This window comes from Elaeis guineensis, chromosome 1 (genome assembly GCF_000442705.2).
Source record: "Elaeis guineensis isolate ETL-2024a chromosome 1, EG11, whole genome shotgun sequence".
NCBI classification, from domain to species: domain Eukaryota; kingdom Viridiplantae; phylum Streptophyta; class Magnoliopsida; order Arecales; family Arecaceae; genus Elaeis; species Elaeis guineensis.
In genome coordinates this window covers 3,000,178-3,013,439 of record NC_025993.2, presented here as the reverse complement: position 1 = coordinate 3,013,439, position 13,262 = coordinate 3,000,178, and the positions used below count along the sequence as shown (strand labels likewise).

At 37.6% G+C, this 13,262-nt stretch overlaps 1 protein-coding gene across 1 annotated transcript; it reads right to left on the bottom strand.

Annotated features, from left to right (window-relative positions):
- Nucleotides 1–1,752: 1,752 nt before the first annotated feature.
- On the bottom strand, nucleotides 1,753–10,207 carry LOC140850855 (uncharacterized). The gene is made up of 10 exons (XM_073255454.1): nucleotides 10,000–10,207; nucleotides 8,371–8,556; nucleotides 6,851–7,639; nucleotides 5,105–5,461; nucleotides 4,588–4,649; nucleotides 4,389–4,487; nucleotides 4,189–4,282; nucleotides 2,591–2,680; nucleotides 2,260–2,345; nucleotides 1,753–2,177 (listed from the first exon to the last, which is right to left on the bottom strand). The coding sequence occupies exons 3-10, from the start codon at nucleotides 7,619–7,621 to the stop codon at nucleotides 2,153–2,155; spliced, it is 1,584 nt and encodes a 527-aa protein (XP_073111555.1). The 5' UTR covers nucleotides 7,622–7,639; nucleotides 8,371–8,556; nucleotides 10,000–10,207; the 3' UTR covers nucleotides 1,753–2,152.
- Between the last annotated feature and the right edge of the window lie 3,055 nt (nucleotides 10,208–13,262).

Here is a 13,262-nt window from a genome sequence, read left to right as displayed (position 1 = left end):
AATTCCATAAATCCTAAAAATCTAAAAGAGAGAGCAGAGAGAGAAAGATTCTCTCTCCCTTTCTTTTTCTCTCTTTTTTTCTCTTTTTTTTTTTCTTTTCTTTTCTTTTTCTCTTTTTCTTTCTTTTCTTTTTCTTCTTTTTTTTCTTTCTCTCGGGCTCCTTCCTGTCCGAAACAGGGGACGGCAGGTCCCCTCCCTTGACCGGCCGTCCAGGCCACGACCGACACGACGAAGGCCGGCGGTAGAGGGGGCAACTCTCTCAGTTCGGAGAGGCAAGGCCTGGTCGGTTGTGATCGCCGGCGCCGGAAAACAAAAGGGAAGAAGAGACCAAACATGGATCTCTTCTCCGACCAAAAATCGACGACATCCCGTCGCCGGCAGTCGTGCACAAAGGCACGGAAAGAAGGAGAAAGAAGAGAGGAGAGGAGGAAAACTTACTTCGGCCTCGATGACCCCGCCGATGAGCAATCACGGCGAGAACGAAACAAGCATCCGGGCTCCAATCGGAGAAATCAGGGAGGAAGAGAGGGGAAAAGATCGGTGGTCGGCTTCTAGGAAGGGGAGGCTTTTTATAGAGAGCCCTAGGACTCCTGATGGTCCTAGGACTCCCGATCATAATTTAATTGGAAAAGAAGACTCCTATCGGAAGTCTTCTTCTGGTTCTCCTGTTTCTTCTATTTTTTTTTTGTTAAAATGGGCTTGGATCTTTTAAATTGGGCTTGGGCTATAATATATTTAATACATATTTGTTTGATATAAACTTTGTATCACGATCCTTCGTATTCTATACTGAAAAGAAAATATAAAATTTTTGCAATCCTCAAAATATTTTCTTTACCAAAAAAATTTCTTAAAATATTTCCGTCAATTCCATTTGAATCAAAAAACCTATAAGCAAAGAAATAGGAGGGCCAATCTATTTGGGAGAAAGAAGGGGATTAGGTTTGTAAGAAGAAGAAAGGAAAGAGGGAATCAGTCCCTTCTTCACAAGGACCTTCTGCCATCATCTTTGGTATTCTACACCTTACAGTATGAGACCATAAAAAATCTAGTTAGCACGGTATGCGCGGTACGACTTTGCGGCTGCCACAATGAATTCAACATTTATTTAGTTTCATGCCAATGAATTCTTTCTCCTTCCAAATAATTAATCCAATGCCGACTTATAGCCAGTGCAATTTAAAATAGGATCGGCACATAAACCTCTTCAAAAACTTTTATTCATTCTGCTTCTAGCACAACCCTTCATCTCATTTTTCTCAAAATTTTCAAGGCTTCACAAGGAACCATCACAAGATATAGGGCCAAATAGATGATTGTTTCAAAGGGTTTTATGTAGTGGAACTGGAAACAAATCTCTGGTAAGCCAACATTAGAAAGGGAAAAATCCAGGGGTGTAGACTGAAGAATCCAAAAGCGACACCTAAATGCAATTCGTATCCGATATGGCGCGACCATTAGTCTATTCTTTCCAAGGATTTCATTTGCATTATTGAAGAAGACATAAGTGAAAAAGTATACGTTAGAATGTTGTACCAGATTATATTTACAATTGATAAAATTTTCATTTATCACACAGAATATGTGGAAGCACATTTTGGAACAAACCAACCGTATCGATGAAAGTTTTCTATGTGGTTCTATCTCCCAAGCATCAAGAGACTTTATTCAGAAATAGAGCACCCTTCAGCTTGCTAATTTATTTGCTTGGGATGCAGGGCAGGAAATCCATTTACATGCACATCACGGTCCAAAAGAATCCACTGACCTACCATTTGTTCCCATTTACATGACCACCATAAAGCAGAGCACATCCATCAAAACTAGAAGTTTGGAAATCTAGCATGTTCAACCTCTATTTCTCTAAGTCCATCCATTTCTCTCTTAGCTATACACTAAATCTAGAATATCCAATGGCACTTCTAGCTGCAGGACCACCTCTCTAAAGCAACTAAAGATCTAACTACAGATAGGCACCGTTTGACAAAAGCAGCCGTGGTAACTACGACAGAAACAAGGTATACAATACTCAGCAGATATATTACAACAACACTCAACAGCCAGGTGCTGAAACTACGCTATGCATGAATGCAGCTATCGGATCCATGGTTCCTTCCATCAGAAACCCTGAGGCTTTGCATCTTCAGATAATTCATCGCCATGGTGGTGTTGCATGCCTGTATAAATGACAGGAAACAAAAAAGTAAGCAGCAAAGCCTCAATACAGGAAACTTTAAAGTGTGCAAAAGAGTGACGTACTTTGGCTTCCTTCCATCCAGTGACATACTATTGACTTGGGATTTCCTCCCACCATCTGATTGCACAGCAATCCCAAATGGAAATACCTGTAGTTTTCAGAGTAGCAGTGAGTAGAAACAAATGCATGACTCCTATTTTCCACAAGATAACACTGCTCATCCTGCAGGTGTCGAAAGGTGGTGTTACAATTACAGGAATGTGTCAGACCCACAGTGATCAGTCATCTGATGTCTGGCTGGCACTAATGCTCGGTAGTAACAACAGATGGTTTCACGACAAATTACTGTTCTTCAATAATAATGATTATTGGATGCATGGGAATGAAGCTCACCTTTTTATTCCCTGTCCGCGGAATTCCAGTGACAGGAGTAACAATCTTCGTAGGTCCTTGAGGCTCCTTCAACCTTACGTCCTCTTTTTCCTGCACAACCAACTCTATGAGAATCACAAAACATCTAAGAGAAAATTTATGACAATCTAGAGAAGTGCTGTGTTTCCAGATCTGCTAGTAAGCTAAAGCAAGGTCTGATGCCAGTGGAAGAGTTACTGCAGAAACTTTACAGATGGTCTCCTCTATGTCACAGGAAACCCCCACCTCATCCACGTGACTCAACCACCATGAACTATCAGAGTCGCAATGTTGCATGTGGATCAGTTGTGTTGAGTGTGCCCAATTTAATGTATAGCCATTATGTTCCACACATCACAAGAGAGTCCCCTCGACTATGAAATCAAAAACTAAAACCCTCTCGTTTACATGAGATTACATGCTTTAATACTTCAGGAACTCAAACGATGCCTTCCTACTTGCATAAAATGCAGCATGCATTAAAGCCTCAAGTTTCTAATGGTAATTACAACTTATAAGAGATCCAAAAACATTATTAAATGTGACAACTAGCACAATAATTAAAAACAGAAGAGAAACAATCTTAGGGTAAAATTCTATAGATTCAAAACAATGGGTAATTCACATCCATGAGAAATTGTGGTGCCAAATCATTCAGTCTGATTTGCTCTGATATCATAAATCTAAATTAGCAGTAAACTGGTTGACGTTACTACAGTCTACTGATTGATGAATGCACAACTGAATAAATTGCAATGGAATCTATTCTTCCAACAAATTGGCCATATGACAAAGATCATATTTCCTCAAAGGATGAGGAGAAAATATAAAATATTAGATGACCGTAAAACCGGCTTCATATATGTAATTAATATGTTAGGTGGTGAAGCAGGCCCTTGAGCACATAGTAAACCTAACACAATGAGGAAGTTGAATTGAATGAATTGCAAAACTAGGGTAAAGTTCAAATGATAGCTTTGAAACAGTAATAGGAATAACACCAAGAGGATAAACTAAGGAAAAACCTCATGGGTCTGGAGATGTGTAAATTGATACAACTCTTTACAAGAAATTGTCGGTGAAATCATATTAACAGAATAAATTATTCAGAGATGAAACAAGTGACATGTTTGCTTAAGATACTCCATTATGAAGGACTGGATGTCAAATGAAAACCACTCGTGAAGTAGTTTTGAGGAGGCAACTTCATATTACCAGGATGGTTAAATTTATCTCCATATTTTAACCAATACTGATCATGCCATTACTACTTCCCTTGCTAGAAAATTATTACAATACTTTAAGTGTTTGAAGGAATAATACATGTTTGATCACATGAAGTCAAAATTGCTTCTCTAGATTGCCAAATTATGCATGAAACATAAAACAAACCATCAGCACAAGAAGTTGTTAAAGTAGACCATTTACTTCTTTGCATTACTATATTTCAGGAGAAAATAGTAAAATGGAACCAATATATGATTAACTAGGCAAGACAACTTTTGGTTGTCTCAACTTGGCACGGTGCCTAAAAATAAAAGTTGCTGAACAAGAGAAGCATCTACTGTATGCCATTTTACCTCCTTCCGTTTGTTCCTTTTGATGGTATTTGTGAGCTGAACTTCAGATCCACCATTAGAAGTAGACTTGTTCCTCACAGGAAGGTTATTTGAACTGGAAATTTATAATAAGAAAAAAGATGCTTTTTGATTTTAGTCTTCTAATACATTATTGAAAAACATTAGAAAATCATAATCTCGTATGTGGTTGAGCTTCTAACCTTAACTTCAATTGCCTGAGAACATGTGCATCTTTGCCCTTCAAACTGGTCTCCTGGCTCTCTGATGGCAAAGATTTTCTTATCACTTCTTTGCAGTCCCTGAAAAATAAAATCAGATATGGCATTGCAACAATATGAGTATCTAAAGTGCAACATATGTCTTGTCAAAATGCTGCCATGATCACGTAACAAGATCAACCTTTTATTTTGTAGTCCATGGCTCTTCATGCTACAGGTTGTGATTATCTTCTTTGAACCACCCTATAGAAATGGCAATTGGGATAGTGGATCAGTGACCACAGCAAGATTATCATAATAATTGAAATCAGAAGACCTACCAGCTCTCTTCAGAAGATGAAAAAAAGGAAAAAGAGTCTGAAGGTGCAAAGATTACAACATTGACCAAATCAGCAAAGACATTGTAGCCACAGCACCATCAATAAGTAACTACAGGAAGTGCTAGTAATTACATCTTCCGACCCCTAGAACATGACATAGGAAAAAGAAAGTTGAACTGGCTCTATGAATGTTGAAATTTTGTGTTCTCTCTACATTTCATGGATTCTTGAATTACGTGGCTTGAAATGACTTTGACAGAAAACATCAAGTGGAGGGAGAAAATAGGCAGATTACTTGGAAGAAAAAATAACATCAAAAGCAGACAGGAAATGCACGCAGCCAAATGCTAGCAAACACTAAATACCAACTGAACTCACCTGCACACTAGACCCGCCATTTTCCCGACTTTGCGATGATGCTAATCTACTGGAGGTTTTGGAATCCAATCTCACTGCACCTTCCCTAATGCCTGATCTTCTTTCCATGGAAAGAGAAAATGGGCGTGCACTGGTAATACTGGAACACACTTCTGTAACTGACCTACGCGAAGCAACGGAGGCAGATCTATGGTTGCCTGTGACTTTACTGGCAATTGCTTTGTCTGAATGGAGACGGCCATCTGCCTTGCCAATTAGCTTCTGTCCTGGATGTTTGGCTCCCCTCGATGACTGAACCACTTCTCTCCTTGTTCCATGTGTTGGCTCCAGGCCAGTCCTAACAGAAGAAGCAGGCTCCTGAAAATAAGACAAATGAAAAATAAACCTGGTTGTCCAGTATTAAAAAAGAAAAGAAAAGAAAAAAGCATCTGGGATGTCATTAATCTCTACCTTAATAAAGTGGATTTTTAGTTCTGACATTCTAATGTTTCCTACAAGAAACACTGCCTTTGAGATCTTAGAAAAGCATATGCATTAACCACAAAGAAAGAAGTGGAGGAGACATTGCAAATAGTGTGAAAAATCAACTGCTAGTGTTTGTGCCCCATAGACAACGGTAAAGGTCTCCTTACCTTGTGTTCTGTAACTTAAGCCTCTTACATGACTCTAAACAATCAAACTAAACATTTGCATGTGGAAATAAATACAGCAAACTTGATAAGCAAATTGCAAAATTGTTTGATCACATGAAAAAAAAATCCTTAAGCTGTAGACTCGTCGGTTCATCGTAAAGCTTTATTTTCATGACATCAAATAATATTTTCATAACCATGCATTTATTAATATGGTTTACTAGAGAGAGGGACAATCATTCCCTCCTGTCCACATTGAATATCCACACCGATCACTTGAATAAAATACAGATGTTTGTAGGCCCTTAGAAGGAGAATAATATGATAAAACAAGCTCTCTAGGATATATGTGTTGTATGCGGCGTGCTTTTTAGTTATGATCCGACTAGAATATTGAGGATCACTCTTACGGCATAGAGTATGACGCTTAAACTACTCTTCTGACTGAATATGTTTGTTAGATTAGTAGGAACAAAACAATACTTAACATACACATTAAGTCTATATCTATAAAGAATAAACTGTGTAATAGGTAATATTTCACATATCAAAATCCACTGTATGGGGTATGCCAACTTTTTTTTATGCTTCTCCAAACTGAGGGTGCGGTGCTGGCCATGATATATTCCCTGGTCACATACGTAATGTACAAATAAGTTTTATCTAACTGGATGGTTAAAGGGACAAAATGGAGGAACATTTTCTGATCAAGAAATCATCCTGGAACTCTGAGGAGATGATCAGTAAGAAGAGGCTCCAATTTAGCCCTGAGCTGGATGATGGAAGAGGAGCTATTATAGTTGGAAAATGTCCAACTACCGCACTCAAAAGTGTATCTCAATCAATTTCTGGACCGGATGATCCATGGTTGCCAAGATAATCCTCCTAAACGAGATATTGGCTGAGCATACCCCAAGCATGCCTTTATTGTTAAATAAATTTGGACATCCTTTTCTGGCTGGGGAGTTGGAGGGGCTGCAGCATACTGAAACAAATATTTCGGGTCCTTAGCAGTCTTAATTTTATTTGGTTATTAAAGAAAAACTAACCAGCCTATTGAAAGCAGCAAGAACGTATTATACACATGCAAGAAGAAAATCCAAGTTTGCAATACCTTCTTCACTTCAGGAACCAATTTACCCTCTGAAGATTTCTCAACAGCCAGTTTGGTTTTGTCTGGTATTAAGTTGTAATCTGGTGCAAGCTGCGATTCACTGCCTCTAGAATTTGTCAGGTCTGAGACAGACCCATCAGGAGCAGGTCCAGATTCAACATTAGACACCGAACTCTCTGGTTCCCCCAGAATGTCTTTGCCATCAACACTACTGATATCGTTCTGTTCAATCTCTTCTGTGCTCCTAGTTATTGACAATAAGGATTCTGTCTCCAAGTCTTGCGTCTGCACAGCATGGTTAGAGTTCTTCTCCGGCTCAATTTTTTCTATGTTTTTTCTCAATGAGTCAATATCTGATGTTGTGGATCCTGGATACAACTGTCTAGTTTGAAGATCTTCTCTGCAATTCATATCCTGAGGGAACGTAAGTTCATTTGTGGGTTCCCCTGAAGAGGCATCAATAGTTTCTACTGCCCCATCTTGAAGAGTTCCAACCTGCAAAGTTGTTCCATCATCTTCCCCAGTCTGGCTAGAATTACTGCCATCACCACCATAATCCAATGTGAGCTCAGTTTGCTGATTCTGTTGCAAGGCCTTCAAAGCTCGAAGCCTTTTGTAATATTCTTCAAAGTATGCTTTCTTTTTGGCAACTAAACCATTAACTTTCTCCAGTTCCTCCTGACGTCTGTCATGAGTGAAGACTGACCTTCTCTCCCATGACAATGACTCAGCTGCAAATCTTCCAAAGGATATAGACCCGTGATCAAGCATTTGTGAGACTGATGCTTCCTGCAATCAGATTAACAGCATCAATACTCTGCATGAAGGAAAGAAAATAATGTATTTAAACAATTATAACACGCCAATTGTCTTTCTTAGGCTCCTTTGTAGTTTGTACCACATGCTACATTCTCTGCTGACCCAAGCTTTTATACTAAACTTTATATGACATCCACATCAATTCAGGAAATACAGAGCTATGATGCTCAGGTACTTAATAACACCCCCAAAGACCCAATTGGCCACCCAATAACAACAGACTAGGAATACTATATCTATTATATACTTTCTGCATTGTAATCTAACTTGATACTCAGATGTGTTGAGTTTAGATCGCTCCAACTGTGTATACTTCAGAAACATGGAAATGAAACTGCAAGGGGAGTAAAACAGACAATATAGAACCAATCAGAGCAAAACAGAGAATAAAAGGAACCCACACCATTTCTGTTGCAAATGTGGTGTAGAATGTGATACAATATATTACATATAAGAACATATGTTATAAGACTTGAACTGCAAATTAAAACTAGTAATATATAAAAATCTTAATATTGTACTTACCATTCATACAAGTTGGACAAACCATCATAATAAGGCTAAAGGGCAAAGAATAGATGGTTTGCTATATACAAGAATGAATTGCTGTTAAAATTTAGCACTCTAAAGGCATGGAAGAAAATTCAAGATAAATAATTCTGATGGTGAAAAATCCAGAGGGATTAGAGAAAAAAAATTACTTGAGAATCATCTCGATCAGAAAACTCATCCTTTGACCATCCATAAAAGTCTGATCAACATCGGTCGCCATTTCGTGTCAACAAGTTATTTCAGAATTGTTGCACACTTGGACAACAATTGTGGAGGCAAGATCAGTCACTTGAGGTTGCTTTCCATTCTACAAAATGATAAGTAAGGGCAGATCCCTGCATTAAGGGAAAAAAGAATAAGGACATTTTTAGTCCTCAACCACAATAATGCAAACGTCAAAATACGGAGAATAATGAATTGTTTAAGATTGTACACTAATAAAGACGGAACATGGGACAACTTTGGTAAAGGAAATTTAATAACTTGAGATGAGATTGTGAAAAAGTAGGAAATAACAGATTTCGTGAAATTTGAGTATGTAAAAGGGAAAAATTCAGCACAACTTTTCATGGAAAGTTGCAAAATATTTGCAAACTGTTATATTTTTAACAATACTGTAAATCATCAATAAAGTTTTAAGTTATGTTTGTAATGACCATTGTAACAGCATTGGCTTAAAACTTTATAATGACAACCAGATTGAGATTGGGTTTAAACAAAATCCAACCACTTTCATTGCATTCAGGAAACTTTTCATCCAAACAAACTAGAAAGAGATCTGAATTGGGCTAGGTGCAAAGCAAGGTGCTGTTCCAACTTGGTCCATGAAAAATCAATATTTTGTCCATAAGTATGACTTGGGCAAATTTTTATATCACATCCATAGATTATCTTATAACTGATTGAAATCTTATATCTGATAAAGAAAGAATTAACAACAGCAAAATTACAATGCTCACATAACAATAGGAATCAAGGGAGAAAAAGAAAAATCAAATAACTTGATGAAAACTTAATGAACAACATCGGGGCAACTTATTCTTCCGAGCTTCAGGGAGAACATTAGAGGAAAGACTCCAAATTCCTTGTAATGGACCTTTTCAGATTTAAAGCTCAAGACTTTTGGACATACTCAACAAGAAGCTCCTCTGATCATTAAACGATCCAAAATAAACAAAGTTCCGTAAAAAAGAAATGCTAAAAGAGTAAAATGTAACCAAAGTTACCCCAACATTCGCTACTGTCAGAGTCAAACAAGATCTGAAAACATATCATAATAATCTACTTGTACTAGGTCAACAAATTCTGGAACATGATAAACAGTTGGGGGGAAAAAAGGAAATCATGGCTTCTGTATCTTGCTACCTAGACCTAATCTCCCAAATTCAGAACCTTTTGTTTCACAACTCAAGCAGAAGTTTGATTCGTGGTAATAGCACAGCCGAATTCCTATTTCTAACAAAAAGAAACTAAAATCAGGAAAAATCATCAATGCAGCTCTTCAATGATCATATAAAATCCAATCCCCAGCACTCGATAATCCACTCTAAATCCCTAGCATCATGGGGAAAAAGAAAAGAAGAGAGATCTAAAATAACAACGCAAATGAGAAATAAAGAATTCGCCTAAGCAAACAAAAAAAAAAAGAAAAGACAATGAAAAGTTTAAAGACATTGACACCAAGAATCCATCTTTGACGAATCCAAATTAAACCTTGGGCATAAAATCAAATCCAAAAAGACAAAAAAAAAAAAAAACATAAAATCTAGCTCGAGAACCTCGGTACTAGGCATCAAATCGTCCATTTTGGGATCAAAAAAAGATTGAGGAAATCCCCTTCGCAGTTGGCGAGATCGAAAGCGACTGAAGCAATTGATTGATTAAAAAACGACGGCGAAAACCACACCGTGTCATCCGATTTCAATCCTTTATTCCTCAACAACCAAAACCGCGGATCCAAGCGAGTAGAGCTGTGTGCTTCTCCACAGCCAGTAAAGAGATTACGGACCGTTCCAACCAGCGGTGTTAAATATTACCACTTGTTAGGGCAGCGATATTCCCTCTCCCAATTTTTCATTCTCCACCCCAACGCCCCTCAACTTTTCATATTTTTTTTAAAAATTGCGGCTTTGAAAAAAAAGCAAAGAAAGAAAACTTCTAGTTATATCCAACAAAAACTTGTGGGAAAAAAAAAAAAAATCTACTAACCTGTTCGACAAGGAAAAGGAGATGGATGTTAGGATACTAGTGGGTACAAATATCAGGCTTTAGGGGTTATGGTTTTTGGTTAAGCAATTGGTTTTTGTCTTATCAAAAAAAAAGGCAATTGGTTTAAATGATGGTGTAGGACAAGATTCTCTACTGGCATGAAAAGGATTCTTAATTATTGAAGCTTTGGGAGGGGGACAACGTTCTATGAGGGCCTTCTAGTTTTGCCTTTCTGTGCTCATTTTTCTACATCTTTGGGACTTACTTGATCATTGGTTTTGTCATTGCCTTGGAGTGGAGAGATGGCCCAAAGACAGCTCACATGGTGGATGTCTATCTTTGCCAAATTGCCAAGATACATACACACATGATCAAGGCCAATCTCGGATTATTTAATTCTTGAGTGCTTATGAGGCTATTTTGATTCTTGAATAAAATTTGGAGTACAAGTGACTCAACAAAAGTTGCACATGATCCGATGGCATGGATTCGAGCTGTTTAGTCTTGAGCATTCTAATTTCTTCAAAGTAACGACGTCGAAGGCATGGCCTATGAAGTTAAGAATAGGAGCGCATCACTAGTAGAAGAGATAGAGGATCGGTGCACACCATCGGGATGACCAGCCAACCTAATCAATTTGAGCTGTTTAGATATGTTTCAACATGATTAGCATGAGATATATTTCATTTTTATCATATGGTATAAAGAGAATAACTACATAATTGATCGTGATTAAACATGCATCACAAGTTTTATTTGTCTATTGAATAATAATGAAAACATAAGAAACAGAAAGGTTGATGTGTAACATATTTTTCTATGCATTTTCTTAGCTTCCAAGTTATGTTTTTTTATGTATATTGGATTTTCAAAGTTCTTCACCTTTTTAACATATGTTACGCGGGCGGGGGAAGGAAGCTTGAGATGTAATTTCTTATTTAGAGAACATAATGTTTCCTAGCTTTTGCTTTGATGCTATGTTAACTTTTCACTTAACCTTGGACTATTTGAATTTCTGAACTGCTTATTCATAGAATTATCTATATATGTGAGGTTTGAAGTCCTAATAGGATGAGGACATTCTAGCCATCCTATCTCATTTTTATAAAAAGATGGGACTAGGATGGTGTCAGAACTCAAAAATCCATCCTTCATGCAGCAAGAGAAGAAGAAAGAGGAAAGAAAAATGGAGAAAAGAAAAGAAAGAAAGAAAAGAAAGGAGAAAAAAAAAAAGGAGAAATAGGAAAAAAGAAATAAAAGGAGGGATACAAAATAGAACAAAAATAAGAAAAGAAAGAAAGATAGAAGAAAAGAAGGAAAAAAAAAAGGATAGAAGAGTGATGGAAGATATCCATAAGGATGTATGATTGGACGACCATCAAAATGGGGTAAGACAGCAGAGCCCCATTCCATGGAGAAACTGGGACAACTCTGTCCTACAATATTTAGAACCTTGCATGTATGGTGGAAGGTATATATATATATATATATATATATATATATATATATATATATATATATATATATATTATTTTTTTTATTTTTTGTGGAGCCATGAAAGGAGTAATTGTTTTACCATTGTAAGAAACTTGGGACATGCAAATTAGTATAACAAAAATCACCTTTTAACAGAAATATAATGTTCTAATAATTTTATATGGGATGATTGGTATTCTATTGATTGCCCAAGATTCTTTTGGATGCCGATTTTTCCTTCGATGGCTTGCCCAGACTTTCAAAAATGGACCCAAGCTAGTTGGTGATGGATTAAAAATTTATATCATCCTTGACTTAAAAAACTACAGGTTTATTTTAGATGACTGTTTCTTTGAATATAGATTATGTTGCATCTCCAAAAAAGGACCTAGCTCTACCATATCAATACACTAGAATATACTATCATGAAATGCCTCCCCTCTCCTATGGACATATAAGATCAATGGATTGTATCTTTGATACGAAAGAATGATGCACCATTTTTCACGTGCATCCATTATTGGATTGTGTAATGGCTACTTGAGATCTATATGAGTGGATGGTCCAAAAAGTTCAGAATGCTTTAAGAGTTTTATGGAGCACCATCCAACAATCCCATTGCAAAAAAAGATTGACCATTCTTTCATGCAAAAGATACAATCTGAACCCATTTTAGGTACCTTGTGAATATCATAATGAAGGATGACCTATGTAGTTTGATAGGATAATCTATTGGCTTGGCAGGACCCCCCACCTGGAATTACGCCAATGCCATGATTGGGGTTTCCTTGCCTATCTTTTTAGTATATCAATGGATCATGATGTTCCAACGAACCAGCTGAAAAGTTATAATAAGAGCAAAAAGGAGCTCAACTCAAAATGCCCAATCTATGAAAAGGACCAAGACAAAAATGGAACATGGGATGTCCTCCTCAATCCAAAAGGCAGAATAGCCGAGTTCTCTACACCGTCAGGGCCCATGCTTAAATCAATGCTGTTCATCCGTCAACTCACATCGAACGACTGGATTTAACCGATCATTTAATTGGTGGTTGGGCTTTGGCCATCACCTCGGTCAAGAGGGGCGAAGACTTTACGAGAGCCAACAGGTACAGGATAGGATAACATGACGTTTCCCGGAGAGAACGCGTTTCCGGAAGCACGCTCAAGAAAGAGCCTCGTGGAAAGTACGAAACGCTTTGCGATACTTCAACCGACGTTTCCCGCTGGTTTGATGCTCCCGGAACTTTTGTAGATCCAGACCGAGCATTTCCTGGGAAAACAGCTCAAGAGGCGAAATCTAAGACATCAAAAACCTCGTTGAGAACCGCTTCACTAAAAGCAATGCTCTTCGTTC

Bases quoted from the DNA above. Each gene is read 5' to 3' on its own strand.
- LOC140850855 (XM_073255454.1), bottom strand. From the start codon at position 7,621: ATGCTTGATCACGGGTCTATATCCTTTGGAAGATTTGCAGCTGAGTCA. The intron at 4,488-4,587 runs GTTGATCTTGTT...TTTATTTTTCAG, and splicing joins CATGGACTACAAAATAAAAG to GGACTGCAAAGAAGTGATAA. The intron at 2,178-2,259 runs GTACGTCACTCT...TCATTTATACAG, and splicing joins CTGGATGGAAGGAAGCCAAA to GCATGCAACACCACCATGGC.